The sequence below is a fragment of the Eucyclogobius newberryi genome, unplaced genomic scaffold (genome assembly GCF_026437365.1).
Source record: "Eucyclogobius newberryi isolate DKJ021-1_F unplaced genomic scaffold, fEucNew1.0.hap1 SCAF_12, whole genome shotgun sequence".
In the NCBI taxonomy this organism is placed as follows: domain Eukaryota; kingdom Metazoa; phylum Chordata; class Actinopteri; order Gobiiformes; family Gobiidae; genus Eucyclogobius; species Eucyclogobius newberryi.
Window position 1 is genome coordinate 6,061,774 of NW_027315746.1, and position 27,463 is coordinate 6,089,236.

At 45.6% G+C, this 27,463-nt stretch overlaps 1 protein-coding gene across 1 annotated transcript in view; it reads left to right on the forward strand.

The window, feature by feature from the left end:
* st6galnac5a (ST6 (alpha-N-acetyl-neuraminyl-2,3-beta-galactosyl-1,3)-N-acetylgalactosaminide alpha-2,6-sialyltransferase 5a) overlaps positions 1 to 27,463 on the forward strand; it is a 97,438-nt gene that overhangs the window by 51,290 nt on the left and 18,685 nt on the right. Inside the window, exon 3 of the mRNA XM_072440665.1 lies at positions 6,804 to 7,216. Coding sequence (XP_072296766.1) covers positions 6,804 to 7,216 — 413 coding nt within the window. The remainder of the gene's footprint in view (positions 1 to 6,803; positions 7,217 to 27,463) is intronic.

Consider the following 27,463-nt stretch of genomic DNA (forward strand, 5'->3'; position numbering starts at 1 on the left):
CCCAGACACGAGCGGCCGAGAGCGGGAGGGGCCCAGACCGAAGGGCCCGCGGCTGAAAATGGGATTTCTGCGGTTGACGTGGTCAAATTGGCTGTCAAGGCCGGACCAGGTGTGAGACAAGAGGGGGGAGAGAGAGGGAGAGAGGAAGAGAGGGGGGAGAGAGGAGGGAGGAAGAGAGGAGGAAGAGAGGGGGAAGAGAGGAGGGAGGGGGAGGGAGGAAGAGAGGGGGAAGAGAGGAAGAGGGAGAAAGAGAGGGAAGAGAGGGGGAAGAGAGAAGGACGAGAGGGGGAAGAGAGGGTGGAGAGAGGAGGGAGGGGGAGGGAGGAAGAGGGGAAGAGGGAGAAAGAGAGGGAAGAGAGGGGGAAGAGAGAAGGACGAGAGGGGGAAGAGAGGGTGGAGAGAGGGAAGAGAGAGGAGAGAGGGAAGAGAGAGGGAAGAGAGAGGGAAGAGAGGGTGGAGAGAGGGAAGAGAGAGGAGAGAGGGGGAGAGAGGGAAGAGAGAGGGAAGAGAGAGGGAAGAGAGGGAGAAGAGAGGGAGGAGAGGGAGGAAGAGAGGAGGAGGGAGGAAAAGAGGGAGAAGAGAGGGAAGAGAGGGGGAAGAGAGAAGGAAGAGAGGGGGAAGAGAGGAGGGAGGGGGAGGGAGGAAGAGAGGGGGAAGAGAGGAAGAGAGGGAAGAGAGAGGGAAGAGAGGGGGAAGAGAGAGGAGAGAGGGAAGAGAGAGGGAAGAGAGAGGAGAGAGGGGGAGAGAGGGAAGAGAGAGGGAAGAGAGAGGGAAGAGAGGGAGAAGAGAGGGAGGAGAGGGAGGAAGAGAGGAGGAGGGAGGAAAAGAGGGAGAAGAGAGGGAAGAGAGGGGGAAGAGAGAAGGAAGAGAGGGGGAAGAGAGGAGGGAGGGGGAGGGAGGAAGAGAGGGGGAAGAGAGGAAGAGGGAGAAAGAGAGGGAAGAGAGGGGGAAGAGAGAGGAGAGAGGGAAGAGAGAGGGAAGAGAGGGGGAAGAGAGAGGAGAGAGGGAAGAGAGAGGGAAGAGAGAAGGACAAGATGGGGAAGAGAGGGTGGAGAGAGGGAAGAGAGAGGGAAGAGAGGGAGGAAGAGAGGAGGAGGGAGGACGAGAGGAGGAGGGAGGAAGAGAGGGTGAAGAGGGAGGAAGAGAGGGGGAAGAGGGGAGGGAGGGGGAGAGGAGGAAGAGAGGAAGAGAGGATGAGGGAGGAAGAGAGGGGGAAGAGGGAGGAAGAGAGGGGGCGAGGGGAGGGAGGGGGAGGGAGGAAGAAAGGGGGAAGAGAGAACAATGGTAAAGGAGAGAGAGCAGGGAGCAAAGAGAGAGAAAACCCTTTATGTGACGGAGGCTGAGTTCAAGTTACAAATGTAAAGACATTTTTCAAAGAATGAACCAAAGTAAAACGATCACCCTTTATTTACATCACCCTTTATTTACACCACCCTTTATTTACACCACCCTTTAAGATAAGATAAGATATTCCTTTATTGTCCCACATGGGGAAATTTCATTGGTGCAACGCAGGTAGATACAGAAGAACAGATCACTTATAGGAAGTCTGAAAAACATTTATTTATTTACACCACCCTTTATTTACATTACCCTTTATTTACATCACCCTTTATTTACATCACCCTTTATTTACATCACCCTTTATTTACACCACCCTTTATTTACACCACCCTTTATTTACACCACCCTTTATTTACATCACCCTTTATTTACATCACCCTTTATTTACACCACCCTTTATTTACACCACCCTTTATTTACATCACCCTTTATTTACACCACCCTTTATTTACATCGCCCTTTATTTACATCACCCTTGATTTACATCACCCTTTATTTACATCACCCTTTATTTACATCACCCTTTATTTACATCGCCCTTTATTTACATCACCCTTTATTTACATCACCCTTTATTTACATCACCCTTTATTTACATCACCCTTTATTTACACCACCCTTTATTTACATCACCCTTTATTTACAGAGCCCTTTATTTACAGAGCCCTTTATTTACATCACCCTTTATTTACATCGCCATTTATTTACATCACCCTTTATTTACATCACCCTTTATTTACATCACCCTTTATTTACACCACCCTTTATTTACATCACCCTTTATTTACATCACCCTTTATTTACATCACCCTTTATTTACACCACCCTTTATTTACATCACCCTTTATTTACATCACCCTTTATTTACACCACCCTTTATTTACATCACCCTTTATTTACACCACCCTTTATTTACATCACCCTTTATTTACATCACCCTTTATTTACAGAGCCCTTTATTTATATCACCCTTTATTTACATCACCCTTTATTTACATCGCCCTTTATTTACATCACCCTTTATTTACACCACCCTTTATTTACATCACCCTTTATTTACATCACCCTTTATTTACATCGCCCTTTATTTACATCGCCCTTTATTTACACCACCCTTTATTTACATCACCCTTTATTTACAGAGCCCTTTATTTACATCACCCTTTATTTACACCACCCTTTATTTACATCACCCTTTATTTACAGAGCCCTTTATTTACATCACCCTTTATTTACATCACCCTTTATTTACATCACCCTTTATTTACATCGCCATTTATTTACATCACCCTTTATTTACATCGCCCTTTATTTACATCACCCTTTATTTACACCACCCTTTATTTACATCACCCTTTATTTACATCACCCTTTATTTACAGAGCCCTTTATTTACATCACCCTTTATTTACACCACCCTTTATTTACAGAGCCCTTTATTTACATCACCCTTTATTTACATCACCCTTTATTTACATCACCCTTTATTTACATCGCCATTTATTTACATCACCCTTTATTTACATCACCCTTTATTTACACCACCCTTTATTTACATCACCCTTTATTTACATCACCCTTTATTTACATCGCCCTTTATTTACATCACCCTTTATTTACATCACCCTTTATTTACATCACCCTTTATTTACAGAGCCCTTTATTTACATCACCCTTTATTTACATCACCCTTTATTTACATCACCCTTTATTTACACCACCCTTTATTTACAGAGCCCTTTATTTACATCACCCTTTATTTACATCACCCTTTATTTACATCACCCTTTATTTACATCACCCTTTATTTACATCGCCATTTATTTACATCACCCTTTATTTACATCACCCTTTATTTACATCACCCTTTATTTACACCACCCTTTATTTACATCACCCTTTATTTACATCACCCTTTATTTACATCGCCCTTTATTTACATCACCCTTTATTTACATCACCCTTTATTTACATCACCCTTTATTTACAGAGCCCTTTATTTACATCACCCTTTATTTACATCACCCTTTATTTACATCACCCTTTATTTACATCACCCTTTATTTACATCGCCCTTTATTTACATCACCCTTTATTTACATCGCCATTTATTTACATCACCCTTTATTTACATCACCCTTTATTTACATCACCCTTTATTTACATCGCCCTTTATTTACATCACCCTTTATTTACATCACCCTTTATTTACATCACCCTTTATTTACATCGCCCTTTATTTACATCACCCTTTATTTACATCGCCCTTTATTTACAGAGCCCATTGTCCGTTAGTCCAATAGTTTGCTGTTGGACTAAACAGGACTAAACCAGGACTAAATTAGGAGCAATAGTAACGATAAGTACTAAAACTAGAATAGATTTGAGTCGACTTTTGTAGATTGAGGATGAGTTCACACCAAATCAACACTGGGACTAAACCTAGACAAGGAACTAAACCTGGACTAGACCAGGACCAAACCGACCAGTGTGTGTGTGTGTGTGTGTATGACTGTGTGTGTGTGTGTGTGTGTGTGTGTATGACTGTGTGTGTGTGTGTGTGTGTGTGTGTGTTAGGTGTGTGTGTGTGTGCGTGCGTGTCTGTGTGTGTGTGTGTGTGTGTGCGTGCGTGTCTGTGTGTGCGTGCGTGTCTGTGTGTGCGTGCGTGCGTGTGTGTGTGTGTATGTATGTGTGTGTCTGTGTGTGTGTGTGTGTGCGTGCGTGCGTGTCTGTGTGCGTGCGTGTCTGTGTGTGTGTGTGTGTGCGTGCGTGCGTGCGTGTCTGTGTGTGTGTGCGTGCGTGTCTGTGTGTGCGTGCGTGTGTGTGTGTGTGTGTATGTATGTGTGTGTCTGTGTGTGTGTGTGTGTGTGTGCGTCGCGCCGACGTCGTTAAACTCTAAATCCCTTTGTTCTTCTCCTTTATTACCGTTTCTCGTGCATCTGTCTCTGGTCTGACTCTCATTAACAAACCCGGCACAGACGAGCGGCTAACGACGAGTGGCTAACGACGAGCGGCTAACGACGAGCGGCTAACGACCCGTCCCGCCACAACCGTTCATTTTACCACAGGACCCTTTTCCTTTTCCCTCGTTGTGCGTGGACGGAGGCTACGCACGTGACGGGTTGCGCTAACGGCGTAGCGGCTAACGTGCTGCGCTAACGGCGTAGCGGCTAACGTATTGCGCTAACGGCGTAGCGGCTAACGGGCTCTGGAAGAAGAAGAAGAAGACACTACGCAGTACATCTGTCTGCTGTACATATTCATCATTATGTTTTAAATGGCATAATTGATCTAAAACGACTTAATAAAATGTCGAAAAACTTTATTATTCATTTTTTTGATAAATCGACGAGTTAATCGATCATTTCTATTGTGCACGGAGGAGTTTTAAACACATTTTGATCAATTAAAGGTTGATCTGTGGCGACTACATGGAGACTATTTACGAATAATGTGCTTTATTGAGGAAAAAAATAAACGGTTTATTCTTTCTTTTGATATTTTGATGTCATTTTCGCTGTTTTTTTTATCAGAAAAAAGCATTTCCTGTGTGTTTTAGAATCCGTATAGTCCAGATGAGGATTCTGATGATCAAAATACAACTACGATTATTTTTTAGTGTCGATTAATCGTCGCAGAGGTCAAGGGAAACGGGTGATTTTCAGGAGCAACTAAATCCAACGTGGAGCGAGTAAATGGGAAGAAAGAACAATTATAGTTTCATTTGAGATGATTTTGTCTCGGTTTAGAGGCTTTAGACCTGGTGTGGATCTCCAGAAGAACATGTGTTTTCTTCTGGTGTGAAACGTTTGCAGCAAAATGAAAGAGGCATTGGAATGATTGAAATTAGCAAATCAAAATGACTTGTTTGAGCAGTAAAACTGTCTAACCTTGTGTAGTTTTGACCTGTGCAAACATGTTGTGTAATACATGGGATTTTGTAGTTTAGCAGTTTTAATCCAGTCGTCAAAAATGTGAAATTCAAACCCTTTTATCACATTCTGGAAATAAATCCCATGTTTTTCCAGAATTGTCCTGTCTGACTCTGTGAAAACTTTGCATATGAAGCTGGAATGAAGCTGTTTTTTTCTTTTGAAATAATGAAACGAGAGAGGAATTTGTGTTTTGGGAGATTTCTACTGTAAATCGAGGAAAGATTTGCCGCAGATTTTTCAAAAACTGCTCGTGATTTGACTTCGGACGTCAAATCATCTCTTTGTTTTGAATAGAACACATTTTTTGTTGTCGATACCACGTAGTTTGGCAGTAATTATTTTGATACTGATACTTACCGGACTAGTTTTATGTGCAAATGCGTTTCGATAAATACCGTATTTTCTGGAGTATAAGTCAGCCAAAAAACAGCCAAAAAATGCATCATAGAGATGAAAAAAACATATAGAAGTCGCACTGGAGTATGAAATGTGGTTGCAAGTGTGAAAATAACAAATAATATCACATAGAAGTCGCTCTGGAGTATAAGTATAAGTATATAAGTACAAATATAAGTTGCACCCCGGCCAAAACTATGACTTATAGTCCGGAAAATACGGTAAATGTGTAAAGAAGGGTTTCAAATCGGCTTCAACAGAACACGAAACAATAAAGAAATAGTCTCATGACGCCAAGCCTTAAAATGTATATTGATACCCACATTTGTAAAACAGAATCAATATCTCAGTATTTCAATATCCTCCCGGCTCTAGTTTTGAATTCAAATCCAAAAAAGAATCAAACAAAGTGATTATTTAGAAATCTGAACGCTTCCATTGGCTCTTTTCTGCCCCGGGATTCAAAACCGAGACCCCCACATGCACAGATTATACGCAGATTATACACAGATTATACACAGAGTATACACAGATTATACACAGATTATACACAGATTATACACAGAGTATACACAGATTATACACAGATTATACACAGATTATACACAGAGTATACACAGATTATACACAGATTATACACATATTATACACAGATTATACGCAGATTATACACAGAGTATACACAGATTATACACAGATTATACACAGATTATACACAGATTATACACAGATTATACACGGATTATACACAGATTATACACAGAGTATACACGGATTATACACAGATTATACACGGATTATACACAGATTATACACAGAGTATACACAGATTATACACAGATTATACACAGATTATACACGGATTATACACGGATTATACACAGATTATACACAGAGTATACACGGATTATACACAGATTATACACAGAGTATACACGGATTATACACAGATTATACACAGAGTATACACAGATTATACACGGATTATACGCAGATTATACACAGATTATACACGCAGAGTATTTTATCAAAGCCTCTTGAAGCTGTTCTATAATCTTGAAATACTTACATGTATCTGATCCGAGTGAACGGACCCTTGTAACTCCGCCTCCTCTCGCCCCCCCGCAGCCCCTCCGGATGCACTGCCGCACCTGCTCTCTGGTCACCAGCTCGGGACACCTGATCAGAGGCGGCCGAGGGGCGGAGATCGACCGCGCCCAGTGCGTCATCCGCATGAACGACGCGCCCACCTCCAGGGGCTTCTCCCGGGACGTGGGTCGGAGGACCTCCCTCCGCGTGGTGGCCCACTCCAGCATGCAGCGGGTGCTCCGCAGTCGCCACGAGCTGCTCAACGCCAGCCAGGACGCCGTCTTCATCTTCTGGGGCCCGAGCGGCTACATGCGGCGCGACGGGAAGGGCCTGATCTACAACAACCTGCGCCTCATGAGCCAGCTGCTGCCCAAACTCAAGGTCTACATCGTCTCCTGGCAGAAGATGCAGCAGTTCGACGAGATCTTCAAGAAGGAGACGGGGAAGGACAGGTGAGAGTGAAATGTGAAGCGTGCGGTGGATTATGTGCACGAAGCCCAACGAAAGGCCTGCACCTGACTCCATTTTCTGGTCCAGGGAAAGTGTTTGACTCCGCACAGTGATTGTCACATACTGCACTCTCGCTGTGTGAATTAGAGGCTCTGCAGGTCTCTCCGTCCCGCTGCTGTCAGATTGTACAATCAACTCTGCTTGTCCACGTGTCACCTGATTGTTGTAATCGTGTGCAATCATAATCGGTACAATATTCCCCTTTCTACTGACTACAAGCCTCCCAGAGAAATGAGGCGTCATTGGCTTGTTGGTGCAGGAAATCCTCTGTTTTATATCATGTTTAAGCTGCAAAACGTTCCCCTCATTCTCTACTTAAAGTCCACGTGACAGACCACACATCATCACACAGAGGTTACGATGTGACAAATAATTAAATAAAAACTATCTTGCCCCGATATGCTAATGTCACAGTAATGATTTGTGATTTGAGGCAGAAATGCTAAGGTCCTGATGTAGACTTGGTTTGGTCCTGTTCTAGTCTTGGTTTGGTCCTGTTCTAGTCTTGATTTGGTCCTGTTCTAGTCTTGATTTGGTCCTGTTCTAGTCTTGGTCTGGTCCTGTTCTAGTCTTGGTTTGGTCCTGTTCTAGTCTTGGTTTGGTCCTGTTCTAGTCTTGATTTGGTCCTGTTCTAGTCTTGGTCTGGTCCTGTTCTAGTCTTGGTCTGGTCCTGTTCTAGTCTTGGTCTGGTCCTGTTCTAGTCTTGGTCTGGTCCTGTTCTAGTCTTGGTCTGGTCCTGTTCTAGTCTTGGTTTGGTCCTGTTCTAGTCTTGGTTTGGTCCTGTTCTAGTCTTGATTTGGTCCTGTTCTAGTCTTGATTTGGTCCTGTTCTAGTCTTGGTCTGGTCCTGTTCTAGTCTTGGTTTGGTCCTGTTCTAGTCTTGGTTTGGTCCTGTTCTAGTCTTGATTTGGTCCTGTTCTAGTCTTGATTTGGTCCTGTTCTAGTCTTGATTTGGTCCTGTTCTAGTCTTGATTTGGTCCTGTTCTAGTCTTGGTTTGGTCCTGTTTCAGTCTTGGTTCAGTCGGGGTCTAGTCCAGCTTTAGTCCCATGTTGCTGTGGTTGCCGTGGTGTGTTCTAGCGTTTCTCGTGCAGATGAACAGCAGAGTCGTGGTGCTGTTTCCTGAGCGTGTTCTAACGTAACTGGAGCCTGATGCTTGTAAACCAACGGCTATAAATGTCACACTGAAGCTCTGGACGTGAATTGGAACACCTTGTTGTTGACATTTACGGCATGTGAGACCTCCGGCTTTAGAAATGTGGAGTGATACAGTCCAGGGCCCGTGCAGCGAGGGTGAAAGGTCGACTAAGAAACCTAACAAGCGCTTACAGTGAAAATGCATGTTTTTCAAGGGATTGCTGAGCTTCAGGTGATGAATATTCTATAGAAGCCGATCATATTTGATACAGATGAGGAAATAAAGTGACTATTGCAGTTTTTTGTTGTACTGCAATAAGTGAATGAGTCTAGATCAGATTAAACGGTTTTAAATGTACCTTTTAGATATTTCATGTAAGTCAAATGTAATCAATTCATTCAGATTTTAAATACTAATAACTAATGTTTATACAGGTACTTCAAAACCTTTTATGTAAAGTCCGTGCGACACTTTAGACTTCACCTTTGGCCATTTTGGTGACGTTTATAATGTTTGACATGAGCATTAACATGGGGCAATTTCACAACTGTTACTTAGCAAACAGATCCATCCATTTAATTCACACAATAATTATAATTTTACAGACAAAAGTCTATTTCGTTAAATGACTGTCATTAAAAGTCGTGTGCAAAGTTTATCTGCATTTTTGATCAAACCAATGAATGTTTGTACAACAAAACGTCTCTAACTCTCCCCTGAGCAAGCGCCTCGTTTTCTCTCCTTTTCTAATTGTAAATGCTTCATTATGTCGTTCATTAAGATTGAAAGTGCCGGGGGTGTTTTTTGTTTCCACTTTTACAGAAATAATCTACGCTATAATATTGATTTGAGGCTTTGATCAACTGGAAAGCGTCCAGAACATCAGAGAACAATGTTATAACCTTTAACATTTGGGACAATATATGACCAGTAATCAATCAATCAAGCTTTATTTATCCGCACACACGACAAAATCTACATATAAACTCTAGCCATCTCCGTGTCCACATGTATTCAGAACACCAGAGTTAAACCGTGTGATTGACACTGTCGTTCCCACAGAGCAATTTCCTCTTGACATTAATTTTGAGCTGATTCTATCTTTTGCAAACGTCTAAGAGCTGACAATCGCTCTGGCCCAAACAGCAGATCTGCTTCCACTCTTCAACGGCTTCCACATCTTTTTCTTGCCATTGTGGGAATAGAAAATATTGTTAACGGAACAAAAAACCAGCCCTCGTACAGCGGTTCGGGCTGCGCCTGCCACGTCTCCGAACGCCCCGCGGCTCTGGAGACGGCAGGGCACGAATCGTAGATGACGGTTCACACTTATTGGTCTGGAGGACTCAGAGCGCTTCAGGAGGAGATCCAAACGCCGTCAGTCGTCTGGCTCGTGTTCACGTTTGAGTTCTGTCAAAAGAAGTGAGTGATGGAGGGCGCGGCGTCGTCACGAGAGGGTGTGTGTCCTGTGTGAGCCGTGTGTCAGGCGCCGTGTGGAATGATGTTTGTTCAAATATTTACCGGAGCCGCAACTGAGAACAAAGAAGAGCAGCCCCTGTCAGGCCCTGTCAGCCCCTGTCAGCTCCTGTCAGCCCCTGTTAGACATTGCATTCTATTGTGTTCTATGTAACAATTGCTTCCTGGATTGTAGAGGATGTTTTGATGCAGTACAAACGACTGGCCACTAGAGACATCTCACGCCAGGGTAAACCAGACGCACTCGATCTAGATATTTCAATAGATGCATGATTTGAGTTTTTATGCTATTTCCCACGTTCGTCTTTAGGAGCGCTGCGAGGCTGGAAGTCTCTGCTCTGAAACCTGATTTCAAATGGACCAGATGTGAGCTTGTTTTGGAGGGGAAAGAGCAGCCGAGAGACAGCTAAAAGTGCACCAAAAGAAAGAGGAATAAAGAAAGCGCGTGTCTTTCTCGTAATAGGTTCATAGACAGCGATATAAGGACAGAAGTGGATGTCATCGTGGAATCCATTTTTTTTTTTTACTTTTAGTTTAGATTCTTATTGTGATGCACTTTGTAAAGGGCTCTATAAATAAAGGTTGGTTTGGTTTGGGTTGGTTGGTTTGGTGTGGTTGGTTTGTTTGGTTTGCTTGGTTTGGTTTGGGTTAGTTTGGGTTGGTTAGGCTTGGTTTGGGTTGGTTTGGGTTGGTTGATTTGGGTTGGTTGGTTTGGTTTGATTTGGTTTGGGTTGGTTGGTTGGTTTGGGTTGGTTTGGGTTGGTTAGGCTTGGTTTGGGTTGGTTTGGGTTGGTTAGGTTGGTTTGGGTTGGTTTGGGTTGGTTTGGGTTGGTTTGGGTTGGTTGATTTGGGTTGGTTGGTTTGGTTTGATTTGGTTTGGGTTGGTTGGTTGGTTTGGGTTGGTTTGGGTTGGTTTTGGTTGGTTTTGGTTGTTTGGGTTGGTTTGGGTTGGTTTGGGTTGGTTTGGGTTGGTTTGGGTTGGTTTGGGTTGGTTTGGGTTGGTTGGTTTGGGTTGGTTTGGGTTGGTTGGTTTGGGTTGGGTTGGTTTGGGTTGGTTTGGGTTGGGTTGGTTTGGGTTGGTTTGGGTTGGTTTGGGTTGGGTTGGTTTGGGTTGGTTGGTTTGATTTGGATTGGTTGGTTTGGGTTGGTTAGGTTGGTTGATCATCTCATGTTCATCTGGATTTTGGATACAACACTGTGAGGGAAGGATGAGCTGGTGCAGTCTGTTTATTAAAGAGGGAAAATGGCTGAGGCTAAAAATAAGCAGACGAACATTACACATTTAGTACAGAGAAGTGCGAACAGGCCGAGGCATGTGACGAGGATTAGCTGTCGACATCATCTGATGGAGCGCGACACTGTTAGCTTTTAAAGGGGAGAGCAATACTGGAAATAAGACTGGACCAGATGCTAAACCAGAAACAAAATGTGACAAACTGTCGATTGAAAGAAAACGTTTAATTTACAGTGTATAAATCCCAATGCTGCGCTGTGATTGGTCAAAAGCGCCGGGACAAATCCAAACAAACGTGGTGGCGGCCTGTTTCAGCAGAAGTACGGACTCTTTTGTTTGTTTATTTGAAAAACGTGTCGAGGAAAGCACTTTGTGCATTTGTGGACAGGAAAGACGTCTGTGCTTTTTCCCTCTGCTGTGACGCTTTGACTAATAAGTGTGAAGAATTCATCTGGATATTCTGCCTTTTCCAAATCATTTTCAGCGCGAGCCATTGCAGATATATAATGTGTAGAACTGCGTCAGCCGGGTTAAGAGGACATTACTTACCGTATTTTCCGGTCTATAACTGTGATAAAATGTGAATATATGATTATATTTCTGTGATGTATTTTATCTGCATAATAGTGATATGACTATACTTCCTCTACCTCTGGAGTTTGTGGAGTTGTTTAGAAGTGACACAGAGGAAGAATAATTCAATGGATTTAGTGATTTGGGGTAAAACTGATGCTTTGCTAAACTTGTTAGCATGTTCTTTATGCTATAGTTATATGAATAACTGTTCATATGTTACGTTAACATACCAGACACTTACCACAGTTCTGTCTGTGCCTCATGTAGCTGAAGGTGTTAGCGTTAGCATACGTCATGTAGCTGAAGGTGTTAGCGTTAGCATACGTACACCCATTCACCATGTTCTCTAATCTGTTATTATTTTAAAATGCATTTCAAAATGGTATTGGATATGATCAAATTTCCCATATATATGTTTTCTTTTTCTTCTCTATTATGCAGTTTTTGGCTTGTGCGATTTAAAATCCGGAAAATACGGTACTTTAATGAGCTTTAATTGTATCAAATTGATTCCGTCGGGATATATCTCACAGTACAATTATCTAACTCTCTCCATAAAAACTGTGGTGCTGAATTGTGTGTTTTGTGATGTCTGAAACAGTATTTGCGAGAACCACTTCTCTGTAATGGTTATTGCAGGTTATCGGTGTGATGAGAGCGGTGTGGTTGTTTGGAGAACACGCGTGTGCTCTGTGTTCCGTGATTAGAGCCACATTATCTCCTCAACCACTTTCACTATCCACCATTTACTCTGAAACTCCATTAAACGGCCGTGCGCCTCTTTTTTACCAACTCTTTTATTAGAGAGAGAAAATGAATGTGTGATTTTTGGACTTTTAACAGAAAATGGGGCCACGACTCTTGAAATGATATTCTTGAGCTCAGTGGGAAATAAAGTACCAGCTGTGGACAGTAATTGTTTCCTGCTACAAATTGTATGTTATTGAGCTATAAAGTACAAAATCAGACTAAATATAAAGGCCCACGTCGAGTCATGTTCAAGTCCAAGTCGAGACATTATTATCTAAAAGTCCTGCAAGGTTTTATTTTTCCATCAGTCTAAAGTCATGTTTTCACTGAGAATTCTGCACTCTGGAAATAAATGTATTGAATATTTAAACAGTTATACATCGTTTTTTTTTTTTAAACTGAGAAAAACAAATTGAAAATGTGTATAATGAAAAAACGTCTGGAACACCGGAGGAAGAGGAAGTGCAGATTCTTCTTCTGCTTCGCTTAGAGCCTAGAGCGCCCTCTTGTGGTTGCCAGTGTGAAAATAACGAGTAATATCACATATAAGTCGCTCTGGAGTATAAGTCGCACCCCAGTCAAAACTATGTAAAAAGATGCAACTTATAGTCCGGAAAATACGGTACAGACAAGATGGGTCCAGAGAAAAAACTGATTGTGTACGATTGAAATGAAGAATTTAGGAAAAAGAAGGCATCCAAATAAAAAACTAGATCAAGTTTATGACACAAAACGTCTATGTTGAATTTGTCCTTTTAATCAGTTATGCTGTTTCAGTCCTTTATTGCCGCAACTTCAATCAAATCGTTTTTAAAAATAAGTTTGAAGCTAAGTTAATGTATTTCGTAGCATTTCTGTCGCCGTCGTTGATCAAAACCAAGAGCTGACTTTGAAGTGCCTGCCCTGGGACGGTGAGAGCAGACGGAGGTTTCAGAAGCAGATGGGACGCCATCCTCCACAAACCCGCTCCGGAGCCGCCAGAACCCGCGCTGAACCCGACTGGAACGAGGTGCGCAGGCGACGCACCTGTTTAGCTCCGCAGGCACGTCCCGGGCTAACGCTAACGCTAATGAGGGCTTCCCAGCTGTTTCATTTGGGGCTAATTACACTGGAACCGTGGCTGCCGGGGCGACCGTCTCAATGTCACTGACGCACTGACAATAAAGTAAGGTGTTGTTGTCACCGTCGGCCTTTAAACTCAATACTAAGAATAATGACAAATGACTGATTTTACAAAGATGTGAGAGGATTTACCGCCTGCTTGTTGCCATGGGAACACTGTCGCTTTGCCTCGAACGTTCCACAGTATTGACTTATCCAAGGCCCCGTCCCAATACTCGCTCCACACACTTGACTGTGAGTGCACAAAGGCGCAGGAGGTAAACGAGGTGTAAAACAGCTGCTAGCGCTGTCGCTAAACCGCAGCTCAGTTTAGTTTGGATCGTTTGCTGAATTGGCCACAAACAAATGAAAACAGGCTGTAAGTTCAGTACAGATTTGTTTAAAATATCACCGGTTTAACAGAGAAGACACACTTTTCCATTGTTTCCTGTTAGCTTCTCGTTGCTAAGTCGTTAGCTAAGGCAGAAGCGCTGCACCATTTGAAAACACTACAATGAAATGCATTGTGCCTGCTTAATTTTCTTTCATTCTCGTGGTCTGATGTTTTTGTTCTTCAAGTTTGTGACCGACTTTCAGATGAAATTTAACTTAAAAGATAAAGTTAAATGTGACAAAAACAGCCAGATAAAAAAAAAATGCATTTAGCTCTAATTTTTGGACAATATATTGAACTCAAAAGACTTAAAGGCGCAATGGACGATTTTTCGGCGATTTGAGAACGCAGGCCGAAGTGCACATGCCACTCCCCCGTGCGGCCTGATACAACACACACGTGCGTTTGTTTATTAGTGCGACGGATTGCATCACATCTCTCGCCTCCCGTAGATTTCTGTCCACTTCTGCGTCAGCTCGAACTGTCTTTCTCCGTCTTCATTTTGCCCCGTACACTGAGGGAACTATATTATGATAGATCCATGCGCTTAGGCACGCGGAAACGTGGGGACGAACCGCACGCGGCTGCAGGTGAGCGGTAGGTGCGTTTTATGATTGATACGTGGCAGGACAAATGATTTATCCACGCCACGAGGAAATATGATAAAAAATTTGCTGGAAAAAAATCGTCCATTCCACCTTTAAGTTTGCTTCTAAAATGTTCACGATTATTATTTTTTGATTCTCACGATTAGAATGTGAACTGAATGATCACGATTATCGATTAACCTGATAATCTCGACATCCTGCACACTTCAGCGGCTCGTCCTGAACGTGCATCTGAACTGAAGTGTCGGGACAGCGCTCGTCTAATGTTTCAGATGTCGACACTTTCACCTGCAAAGGGCACTATTTTGGAACAAAACGCAGAATAATCTAGTCCAGTTCTAATTCATTAACGAGCCATGACTTGCATATCGTGATTATTAGTCCATTAATGTGTGTCAGACAGAAATGACCAGTATTTATGACAGAAATCCTTTCAAATTCAACAGATAATTCTCTTCCCTCACGTCAGAGTCACATGACCCGTGGCGAGGAGCGAGGGATGCTAGTCACATGACCCGTGGCGAGGAGCGAGGGATGCTAGTCACATGACCCGTGGCGAGGAGCGAGGGATGCTAGAGTCACATGACCCGTGGCAAGGAGCGAGGGATGCTAGTCACATGACCCGTGGCGAGGAGCGAGGGATGCTAGTCACATGACCCGTGGCGAGGAGCGAGGGATGCTAGAGTCACATGACCCGTGGCGAGGAGCGAGGGATGCTAGTCACATGACCCGTGGCGAGGAGCGAGGGATGCTAGAGTCACATGACCCGTGGCGAGGAGCGAGGGATGCTAGAGTCACATGACCCGTGGCGAGGAGCGAGTGGTGCTAGAGTCACATGACCCGTGGCGAGGAGCGAGTGACGCTAGAGTCACATGACCCGTGGCGAGGAGCGAGTGACGCTAGAGTCACATGACCCGTGGCGAGGAGCGAGTGGTGCTAGAGTCACATGACCCGTGGCGAGGAGCGAGTGACGCTAGAGTCACATGACCCGTGGCAAGGAGCGAGTGACGCTAGAGTCACATGACCCGTGGCGAGGAGCGAGTGGTGCTAGTCACATGACCCGTGGCGAGGAGCGAGTGGTGCTAGAGTCACATGACCCGTGGCGAGGAGCGAGTGGTGCTAGTCACATGACCCGTGGCGAGGAGCGAGTGACGCTAGAGTCACATGACCCGTGGCGAGGAGCGAGTGGTGCTAGAGTCACATGACCCGTGGCGAGGAGCGAGTGGTGCTAGTCACATGACCCGTGGCGAGGAGCGAGTGATGCTAGAGTCACATGACCCGTGGCGAGGAGCGAGTGGTGCTAGTCACATGACCCGTGGCGAGGAGCGAGTGGTGCTAGAGTCACATGACCCGTGGAGAGGAGCGAGTGATGCTAGAGTCACATGACCCGTGGCGAGGAGCGAGTGGTGCTAGAGTCACATGACCCGTGGCGAGGAGCGAGTGACGCTAGAGTCACATGACCCGTGGCGAGGAGCGAGTGGTGCTAGAGTCACATGACCCGTGGCGAGGAGCGAGTGACGCTAGAGTCACATGACCCGTGGCGAGGAGCGAGTGGTGCTAGAGTCACATGACCCGTGGCGAGGAGCGAGTGACGCTAGAGTCACATGACCCGTGGCGAGGAGCGAGTGGCGCTAGAGTCACATGACCCGTGGCGAGGAGCGAGTGACGCTAGAGTCACATGACCCGTGGCGAGGAGCGAGTGGTGCTAGAGTCACATGACCCGTGGCGAGGAGCGAGTGACGCTAGAGTCACATGACCCGTGGCGAGGAGCGAGTGGTGCTAGAGTCACATGACCCGTGGCGAGGAGCGAGTGGTGCTAGAGTCACATGACCCGTGGCGAGGAGCGAGTGACGCTAGAGTCACATGACCCGTGGCGAGGAGCGAGTGGTGCTAGTCACATGACCCGTGGCGAGGAGCGAGTGGTGCTAGAGTCACATGAACCGTGGCGAGGAGCGAGTGACGCTAGAGTCACATGACCCGTGGCTAGGAGCGAGTGGTGCTAGTCACATGACCCGTGGCGAGGAGCGAGTGGTGCTAGAGTCACATGACCCGTGGCGAGGAGCGAGTGACGCTAGAGTCACATGACCCGTGGCTAGGAGCGAGTGGTGCTAGTCACATGACCCGTGGCGAGGAGCGAGTGGTGCTAGAGTCACATGACCCGTGGCGAGGAGCGAGTGGTGCTAGAGTCACATGACCCGTGGCGAGGAGCGAGTGGTGCTAGAGTCACATGACCCGTGGCGAGGAGCGAGTGACGCTAGAGTCACATGACCCGTGGCGAGGAGCGAGTGGTGCTAGAGTCACATGACCCGTGGCGAGGAGCGAGTGGTGCTAGAGTCACATGACCCGTGGCGAGGAGCGAGTGGTGCTAGAGTCACATGACCCGTGGCGAGGAGCGAGTGACGCTAGAGTCACATGACCCGTGGCGAGGAGCGAGTGGTGCTAGAGTCACATGACCCGTGGCGAGGAGCGAGTGACGCTAGAGTCACATGACCCGTGGCGAGGAGCGAGTGGTGCTAGAGTCACATGACCCGTGGCGAGGAGCGAGTGACGCTAGAGTCACATGACCCGTGGCGAGGAGCGAGTGGTGCTAGAGTCACATGACCCGTGGCGAGGAGCGAGGGATGCTAGAGTCACATGACCCGTGGCGAGGAGCGAGTGATGCTAGAGTCACATGACCCGTGGCGAGGAGCGAGTGATGCTAGAGTCACATGACCCGTGGCGAGGAGCGAGTGGTGCTAGTCACATGACCCGTGGGCCCTGTCGATTCCCCTGATCCTCTGAAGCTTCATATGATTATTACATCACGATTTTGGGCAAAAAGTCAATAAAAACACGATGAAAGGTTTCGATTCTTTTCTCTTTTTGGCCAAAACGCCGCTGTAGAACAAAAGTGTTATTAGACTTTACAAAGAGTGCATAAGAGTCTGGAGGGACTTGATGTTATGCAAAGCCCCTCCTCCAGAGCGCTCCCACCCAGGATCCTCGGCTCTTTAACATGCCAGTACGGTTTTCTCCACGCTGGATTTTCATAAAGTGATCAGAAAAAGGAGACGCACCGGTGTTTAGCCAGCGCCGGGAGAACTCTGCGTTTGATAACAAAAACACCAACGCTGATAAGTCCCCGGCAAATTAATCCTTGATTAATATTTCCATAAAGAGAAGAGAGAGAGAGGAGAAAAGTGGTGCTTTGCTTCTCCACAAAATGTGTTCAAGTTTAGTTTGTAATAAACGTGTCAATGAGCAATATCTTTATTTTAGTTGGTCTATTTTGTCGTTAAACCCACTGGTATTTACATGAGGCCAAAGAAGGTTCTGGATCATGTTTAGTCCTACGGGGAGATCATCACTGTTGTGGAAATATCTCTTCTAACGATCATCAAGAAATAAAGTCAAACAATAGAACAGAGTTGTCTTTTCTCAGCCGTGAAAGGTTTAATTCAGGGCACAGTCTGAGTTAATCTGTCCTTAATCCAAATGTATCCGTCTCTTCCTCATCTCAAGTCCCGACTCAGCGGTGATACATTCTTTATATAGTTTTACACTTTAACAAAGAGTCACATGACCCACGTCACATGGAAAGTTACTGGCTCTGAAACAGATGGAAGAACAAAAGAACAGAAGAAGTTGATTACTTTTACATCCTGGCCGTCTGACACTGATCATGTGATTATCACTTACGTGTTTACACAGAATAAGGACCAAATCATATGTTTCCATAACTACCACAGTGTGGATTCTGGTGTCATTAATCACGGTGAAATCCAGATTTGGAGAGTGTTTATGCACATGATCAAGTCTAATTACACATGTGCGTTTCCTCTGTAAACACGTGTAATTATGTCTAACGTTTCCTTCATGAACTGTGAGAAAATCCTTTGTTTACTTTCCTTAACTTAGATCATAATGATCAGACGCACCAGAGGACAAGACGAGAACATGAGGAAACTGAAGAAACACTCGGTCGCCCTGACGTCGTGCTAATCCTAAACTCCATCAAAACGTGCTTCTCCTTTAAATTCGAGATCGACCAACTTTTCATCGCCATCTCTCAATCTTTAGATCTTTGGCCCTAGTTCTGGGTTCAGTTTGCATGTTCTCCCTTTACGTCTGGGTAGAACTCCTCTGGCGTTTCCTTAAACACGTCGCGCTCGTTGAATCCTCCAGCTCGAGATATTGACCCCCCAGCAGACCCCCCATCGCCCGCAACGGGTTTCCCCCAGCGACATTGGACACATTTCCCCCACGAAGCAAACGCCACAAATGCATCGTGTTTCTGTGCCTCGAGCAAGACACTTCGCTCACCCGCTCGTCTCTGGTTTCAGGGGCCGAGGGCGAGGTCGAGCGGTGACTTCTGTCAGTTTGGGGTGGTCCCAGTGGGAGGTTTGGCTGTCAGTTTGGGGTGGTCCCAGTGGGAGGTTTGGCTGTCAGTTTGGGGTGGTCCCAGAGGGAGGTTTGGCTGTCAGTTTGGGGTGGTCCCAGTGGGAGGTTTGGCTGTCAGTTTGGGGTGGTCCCAGTGGGTGGTTTGGCTGTCAGTTTGGGGTGGTCCCAGAGGGAGGTTTGGCTGTCAGTTTGGGGTGGTCCCAGTGGGAGGTTTGGCTGTCAGTTTGGGGTGGTCCCAGTGGGAGGTTTGGCTGTCAGTTTGGGGTGGTCCCAGTGGGAGGTCTGGCTGTCAGTTTCGGGTGGTCCCAGTGGGAGGTTTGGCTGTCAGTTTGGGGTTGTCCCAGTGGGAGGTCTGGCTGTCAGTTTCGGGTGGTCCCAGTGGGAGGTTTGGCTGTCAGTTTGGGGTGGTCCCAGTGGGAGGTCTGGCTGTCAGTTTGGGGTGGTCCCAGTGGGAGGTTTGGCTGTCGGTCTGTGGTGGTCCCAGTGGGAGGTTTGGCTGTCAGTTTGGGGTGGTCCCAGTGGGAGGTTTGGCTGTCAGTTTGGGGTGGTCTCAGTGGGAGGTTTGGCTGTCAGTTTGGGGTGGTCCCAGAGGGAGTTTTGGCTGTAAGTTTGGGGTGGTCCCAGAGGAAGGTTTGGCTGTCAGTTTGGGCTGGTCCCAGTGGGAGGTCTGGCTGTCAGTTTGGGGTGGTCCCAGTGGGAGGTCTGGCTGTCAGTTTGGGGTGGTCCCAGTGGGAGGTCTGGCTGTCAGTTTGGGGTGGTCCCAGTGGGAGGTTTGGCTGTCAGTTTGGGGTGGTCCCAGTGGGAGGTCTGGCTGTCAGTTTGGGGTGGTCCCAGTGGGAGGTTTGGCTGTCAGTTTGGGGTGGTCCCAGTGGGAGGTCTGGCTGTCAGTTTGGGGTGGTCCCAGTGGGAGGTCTGGCTGTCAGTTTCGGGTGGTCCCAGTGGGAGGTCTGGCTGTAAGTTTGGGGTGGTCCCAGTGGGAGGTCTGGCTGTCAGTTTCGGGTGGTCCCAGTGGGAGGTCTGGCTGTCAGTTTGGGGTGGTCCCAGTGGGAGGTCTGGCTGTCAGTTTGGGGTGGTCCCAGTGGGAGGTCTGGCTGTCAGTTTGGGGTGGTCCCAGTGGGAGGTCTGGCTGTCAGTTTGGGGTGGTCCCAGTGGGAGGTCTGGCTGTCAGTTTGGGGTGGTCCCAGTGGGAGGTCTGGCTGTCAGTTTGGGGTGGTCCCAGTTGGAGGTTTGGCTGTCAGTTTCGGGTGGTCCCAGTGGGAGGTTTGGCTGTCAGTTTGGGGTGGTCCCAGTGGGAGGTTTGGCTGTCAGTTTGGGGTGGTCCCAGTGGGAGGTTTGGCTGTCAGTTTGGGGTGGTCCCAGTGGGAGGTTTGGCTGTCAGTTTGGGGTGGTCCCAGTGGGAGGTTTGGCTGTCAGTTTGGGGTGGTCCCAGTGGGAGGTCTGGCTTTCAGTTTGGGGTGGTCCCAGTGGGAGGTCTGGCTGTCAGTCTGGGGTGGTCCCAGTGGGAGGTCTGGCTGTCAGTTTGGGGTGGTCCTAGTGGGAGGTCTGGCTGTCAGTTTGGGGTGGTCCCAGTGGGAGGTCTGGCTGTCAGTTTGGGGTGGTCCCAGTGGGAGGTCTGGCTGTCAGTTTGGGGTGGTCCCAGTGGGAGGTCTGGCCCGTCGCAGCTTACGTCCCTGAACCTTTAGCCACATTAGCGTCGTGTCGTGCTTCGCTTTGTAAAACGAATCAAGAGCAGACGCCGGGGCAGGCACGCAGCATTCGTCACTGTCAAACGGCAGAATGTTCTGGGGCCGACTCGCGCTCAGGTTCGCACGCAATCAGTCTTTTCATTTGTTGCTATGGTTGCGTGGTTCTCAACCTGGGGTGCGGTCGTTGGCGGCGTGCGGACGGTTAAAGGAGACTTAATTCAAGCCTGCGTTTTGAATCAGCAAATGATAAATGGAAAATATACTTTATTCCTTGCGTTTATAGTTTGGATATTTTTAACGTTAAGATGGACTGCGTAACTTTCAGTCGCCAGATTGTTTCCCATGCTATTGTAGACGTATAAATATATCGCTTGTATTTAGAATCACAGCAAAAAGAGAGTATTAAATTATATTTTTACTTGTTTGTGGTTCGTTTTATGCTTCGTTCAGATTTTGTGCCGGATTTGAACCTCGACCAAGACATTCGCAGTTGCGTTCGATCACATTTATGACGCTTTGTGAAAATTTTCAATGTATCGTTGTTTAGATGATACAAAAATATGACGATATGTGAATTTGTGTCAATATCGGCCACGACTGCTTCATATTGTCACAGATCAGGGTTTCAGTTCTGGCCGTTTATTCAGAAAGTTTGATGATTTCACAGCTCTAATAAGGTATGCTAATCTATTAATTAACTGATTAACTAAAGCAAATAAAGGATTTCACTGCTGTTTAGTGCCAACAATCACAAACAATCGTGAAATCGCACAATCTCACAATAATCGTAACATTACAGTTTTTTATCGCGACATCTTCAGTGTTTCTTTTAGGAATAATAACTTGTCGCTGAATGAATGCAAGATAAATACGTTTAATGCCATGCTGCGGAACATTCTAGGCCATGCATTTCATCTCCATGGAGACAAGCCCGTGGCAGACCCTCCACTAGAAAAGTTAGATGGATCGTTTTTTGCGTATAATTTGTGAAACTAAAGTCCTTGCTGGAACAATGACACTCTTCAGTCATTACTCCTGCACTTCATCTCATAATGTCGTGTTATGTGATATAAATGCCTTTATTTAACCTCATAAGTGCCTTTAGAAGTGCTCGTGGTCATTTGAATGTAAAGCATTAAAGGGCCCGTAAGGGACAATGGCCACTTTAAATGCAGGGCCTCATCTTATCTCCACTATTACGTCCAGGCAAACTTAAGATCCCATTTTGTGTTAAGTCGCTTCGACTTTAATTGCCTGAGATAAGACATGGCTATTAAGCTAATATTTAATATGTATGCTTCCATTTTTCAAGCTAATAATTAGACTTTGACATTGTCCTCGGTGAAGGTCGAGAAGAGTTGGAACTGGTCCCAGGAACCTTAGAAGTTTGCACCGTCTTCTCTGGACATGGGCCAGTCCATCCATCATTTAAGACACGAGAGACTCAGAGTGTCGGCTCGAGGTTAGTGCCACGCCTATAGTTCCTACAAGGGTAAAGCATGTTAAACCATGGACTGTGCCACGCCTATAGTTCCTACAAGGGTAAAGCATGTTAAACCATGGACTGTGCCACGCCTATAGTTCCTACAAGGGTAAAGCATGTTAAACCATGGACTGTGCCACGCCTATAGTTCCTACAAGGGTAAAGCATGTTAAACCATGGACTGTGCCACGCCTATAGTTCCTACAAGGGTAAAGCATGTTAAACCATGGACTGTGCCACGCCTAAAGTTCCTACAAGGGTAAAGCATGTTAAACCATGGACTGTGCCACGCCTAAAGTTCCTACAAGGGTAAAGCATGTTAAACCATGGACTGTGCCACGCCTATAGTTCCTACAAGGGTAAAGCACGTTAAACCATGGACTGTGCCACGCCTAAAGTTCCTACAAGGGTAAAGCACGTTAAACCATGGACTGTGCCACGCCTAAAGTTCCTACAAGGGTAAAGCACGTTAAACCATGGACTGTGCCACGCCTATAGTTCCTACAAGGGTAAAGCACGTTAAACCATGGACTGTGCCACGCCTATAGTTCCTACAAGGGTAAAGCACGTTAAACCATGGACTGTGCCACGCCTAAAGTTCCTACAAGGGTAAAGTATGTTAAACCATGGACTGTGCCACGCCTAAAGTTCCTACAAGGGTAAAGCATGTTAAACCATGGACTGTGCCACGCCTAAAGTTCCTACAAGGGTAAAGCACGTTAAACCATGGACTGTGCCACGCCTAAAGTTCCTACAAGGGTAAAGCACGTTAAACCATGGACTGTGCCACGCCTATAGTTCCTACAAGGGTAAAGCACGTTAAACCATGGACTGTGCCACGCCTAAAGTTCCTACAAGGGTAAAGTATGTTAAACCATGGACTGTGCCACGCCTAAAGTTCCTACAAGGGTAAAGCATGTTAAACCATGGACTGTGCCACGCCTAAAGTTCCTACAAGGGTAAAGCACGTTAAACCATGGACTGTGCCACGCCTAAAGTTCCTACAAGGGTAAAGCACGTTAAACCATGGACTGTGCCACGCCTAAAGTTCCTACAAGGGTAAAGCACGTTAAACCATGGACTGTGAACACAAAGAGTTTTACTTATGAGTCGCATGTTTGTCAAGGTCATTCAAATGTGGTGTTTACTGACAAATGTGGAGTAATATAGTGTTTTTTCAAGTAAGGCCACAGTTGTTTTATTACTTGGTTTAAGGATTTTTAAATGAAATATATTGAACAGGCGAAATATAAATATAATTTCAATTTCGGGACTAAACAAGGAACTAAACCAGGAACTAAACCAGGAACTAATAAACCGGGTCTAAACCTGGAACTAAACCAGGAACTAAAACCAAGACTAAACCAGGAACTGAACCAGGAACTAAACCAGGAACTAATAAACCGGGTTTAAACCAGGAACTAAACCGGGTCCAAACCAGGATCCAAACATGGAACTAAACCAGGACAAAACCGGGACTAAACCGGGTCTAAACCAGGAACTAAACCAGTAACTAAACCGGGACTTAACCAGGAACTAAACCGGGTACTAAAACTGGGACTAAAACTGGGACTAAACAAGGAACTAAAGCCGGGACAATACCGGGACTGAACAAGGAACTAAACCGGGATAAAACCGGGAGTAAACCAGCAACCAAACCTGTTTTTGACATCATAATTCCACTCATTTCCCCACTTTACTCACAGACAGCGCCCCTTGTGTTGTGGGAGAAAACTGCATGACACGTCTAACTAGGGTTGCCAACCGTCCCAGATTGTCCGGGACGTCCCGGGCAATCCGGGTGATTGGTGATTTTGATTTGTCCCGTTCGGGACAGCTCCAGTCCCGTATTCCAATCACAGCCTCGCTGGCCAATAATTGGCTACTGCAAACGCGCTCCGCAGACATTTACCACGCGCCTCTCGAAACTCCACTTCCTGGAATTACCGTGACAGACGCGCGTCTCAGCCAATCAGCGCGCAGCGACGATGAACGCGTTCTCTGATGCCACCGCCAGCTCAAGATCAAGTATTATTCATATCAATAGAGTGAAACTGAAGGTAAAGCGCGTTTAAACCGAGGCGCACGGATATTGGAGTTTGGCGCGAGAAGAAAAAACTACCTGCCGCTGTGCGCACGGACAGGTGCACGGACAGGTGCACGGACAGGTGCGCGGAGAACTTGAGCTGATGTTGAACCAGCATCATTCTTGTGGATGATGCTGATGTGTGCTGAGAGGAGGGTTGAGTAGGAGAAGCAAGAAATATCCATGGAAGAAGTAACTTAGATGGTGAGTCTTCTTTTGACTTTCTTTGTTCATTTACAATTCTTATTTGTGCCCCACACATATCCTCATAGATTAGGGGCAGTATTTCTCAAACTAAGAATGATTTGTTTGTCATTTACTGCAGGGTCAGAGGAGGTCCATGAAACAGACAGAGACACTGTCACGAGACAATACAGTGTAAGAAAAAACAGAAACAGGTCAGGAGAGCAACACCAATACAATTTATGTAGGAGAGAAAAACTGAAGACTGATGGATAATAACAAAAAAGTTCTACACCCGTTAAATGACATGTTTTGAAAGCTTAAATGTCAGAGTTATAATAAAATGTTAATATATAACTTACATAAATGATATGGCCTCCCATGTACTGCTCAGAACTGGGATAAATGAGTTCGACAATGGTTTAGGCCTAAAGCTTTTCAGTGTCTGCAGCACATGATTATAGTCTAATACTAACATGACATTTGAGGGAAACTTGTAAAAATTGTCTTCACTATTCACATGAACAATACATCCAAGCAAGTACAGTAGTGGTTTGCCAAATTACACTGAAATTAGTAGGTTTATGGTATGACTAATAAAACCTTGCAAATTCCATTATTGTTGGTCAGCTGTTGGCGCGCGCGCCTGGAAGAAAGCGTCCCTCTTTTGGGGTTGAGATAGTTGGCAACCCTAGTCTACACACTCCTTTCCCTCCAAAATCTTTCAAATCCAAAAGTCGGCCTCCTAATTGCTGCATCACTTTTCTTTTCAGTATCTTTCACTTTTGGCTTTCTTTATGCGTCGCCTCGTCGCACAAACACATGCAAAGAAACAGCGGAAAAAGCAGACACAAAACGAGGAGAGAGTCTCTGCGGCGGTTGCTCCGGTGACAGTTGCCGACCAGGGCCTTATACTCGGAGAGACGCGTCAAGTTTGGACGCTTTTCTCTCGATTTTCTGTCAGCGCAGGAGCAAATACCTGGAATGAAAAGCCCTGTTTAGCATCTGTAGCTGTTAGAGGCGCTCAGGGAGGACTCGTGTTTGTGAGGAGCGCTGAAAAGGGAGGAAGAGGGAGGAAGAGGGGGAGAAACACGAAAAAAGTGAAGACGTGCGGCTGCGTTTGGACGTGGGCTTAAAACGCTCAAGCTCCGTGGAGAGGCGCTTTCGTTTTTTGTTTTCACCGTGTTCATCTGTCAGACTGTGCTACGAGTCGCAGCCCGGGTGGAAATCGTCAAGGTTGGGGGAACGGTTGTGGATGGAAATGGGTGAAAAAACACACCTCTTTTTCTTTTCGTCCGTTTGTTTGTGCATCAATCGATCGACTTCAAAAGGCCTCGAAATGATTAGAAATTCTTGCCAAAACCAACGGGACGCAACGGAACAGTTTTCTTCTGATATTGTGACGATTTCAATGCTTTTTAGGCCTCAGAAGAACAAAATCAAACGTTCCCTCTTTTCTTTTCATGGTCATTGTAGACAAACGAGTTCGGTCAATCCATTAAAGACATATATCAGATGAATCACACTTTTGAAAACGAATTGCAGCGCCTACGTTAACGTCATTATTTATACTCAGCATGAAACTGTGTAATTTTGTAAGGATTTTCACACATTTTCTTATTTTTTTTCATTTCACAAATCTAAATAAATTAGCTTATTTCAAAGGTGAATTAATGGGTCCACATGACTCATTTTAAGCACTATCAAGGGGCTTTATTTTAGCGCACACGGTGTCTATGGTTTGTTCTGCGTCAACTCGTGATTAATGCGTCGATTCTCTACGATGAATTGCATGAGTTAACGCGCTAACTTTGCCCGCCCGACAATCAACACAACGTTTTATTCAATTACACGTTCTCTTCTCTGTTCTAATACAGAGAGTTGTATTGGCCTGTAAGTGAACAATTGTCACGATGAACGGGGTCGCTGAGCGAGTTTGTCCGCACGTCGTCATAGGTGTTTATCGTGTTTGATTCTCTAGGAAGCTCCGCGGACTCTTTAATATTGCACGAGAAACGCGCCGATGAAGTGGTACGGAGGTGTAGAGGAGGAGCAGGCGCCGAGAAGAAGACACCGTTTATTTCAGCTCACGCGCAGGTTATTTACGTGTTCATTTGCTCGTTCAAACGCTATTTACACGACTGAAAAACTTGTAAATTAAGTGTCAGACTCTTTCGTGAGTCCAAATCACACAAACCGACCTTGAACCACACAAAGTTAGTGCTCCCCCTGCAGGGCCCTTGTAAAAATACATCTAATAATAATCTTTCTTTATCATAATAATTTAGAATGATCTCGCAAAAATATTTCTCGTTGCCACATATTCAAAAAAGAGTCAGGGTTTCTCAGGAGAGTTATCCTCGGGTCGATGTCGAGGCTGGTTTTCCGCTCAGAGACAGCAGGGGGCGACGACGGACGCTTCAAACGCCAAGAAAATACATATTCAACCGTTACAGGGAATTAAAGATGCTCAATAAGGTGAAAATAAGCTTTAAAATCCCATCTTTGAACCAGTTTGTGTGTAAGTGTGTATAAGTGTGCGTAAGTGCGTGTAAGTGTGCGTCTCCTCTCACTGTTCACATTCTGTTCTTAAAGTCGTTCTCATACAGACGCGACGAGGCTCGACTGCTGAACCCAGAACTCTCTGTTTCAATTGCTTTGACACTCAATTTCGCGCGACTATTCCGGGCTTGTCTTCTTTGACAGATGCGATTCTCGTTCCGATTCTCGCTCCAAACCCGGCCCATTCTGGAAAACAAGATCCAGATGAGTTTCGGTCGTCGCGGGATTGACACGGATAATGTTTTAATACATCAGTTCAACATGTAGTGACAGACATCTATGACACAGTATTGGGTGTATATATTTGTAAGGATGTAAACACGAGTGGTGCTGATCTACTCGCGTTTACAGTCCAGTCGTGACGATTATTGTGAGAAATAACATCTATTAAACTGACACATAAAAAGTCCTGTTTCACCGTCATCCTCGCTTCCAGCTTCACCAAGTCAAACGTTCTGCAAAAGTAAACTTATTGTGATATAAACCGCCACAATAAAAGCACTGTATATTTAGATGTACTTTTAGGAGTACAGATG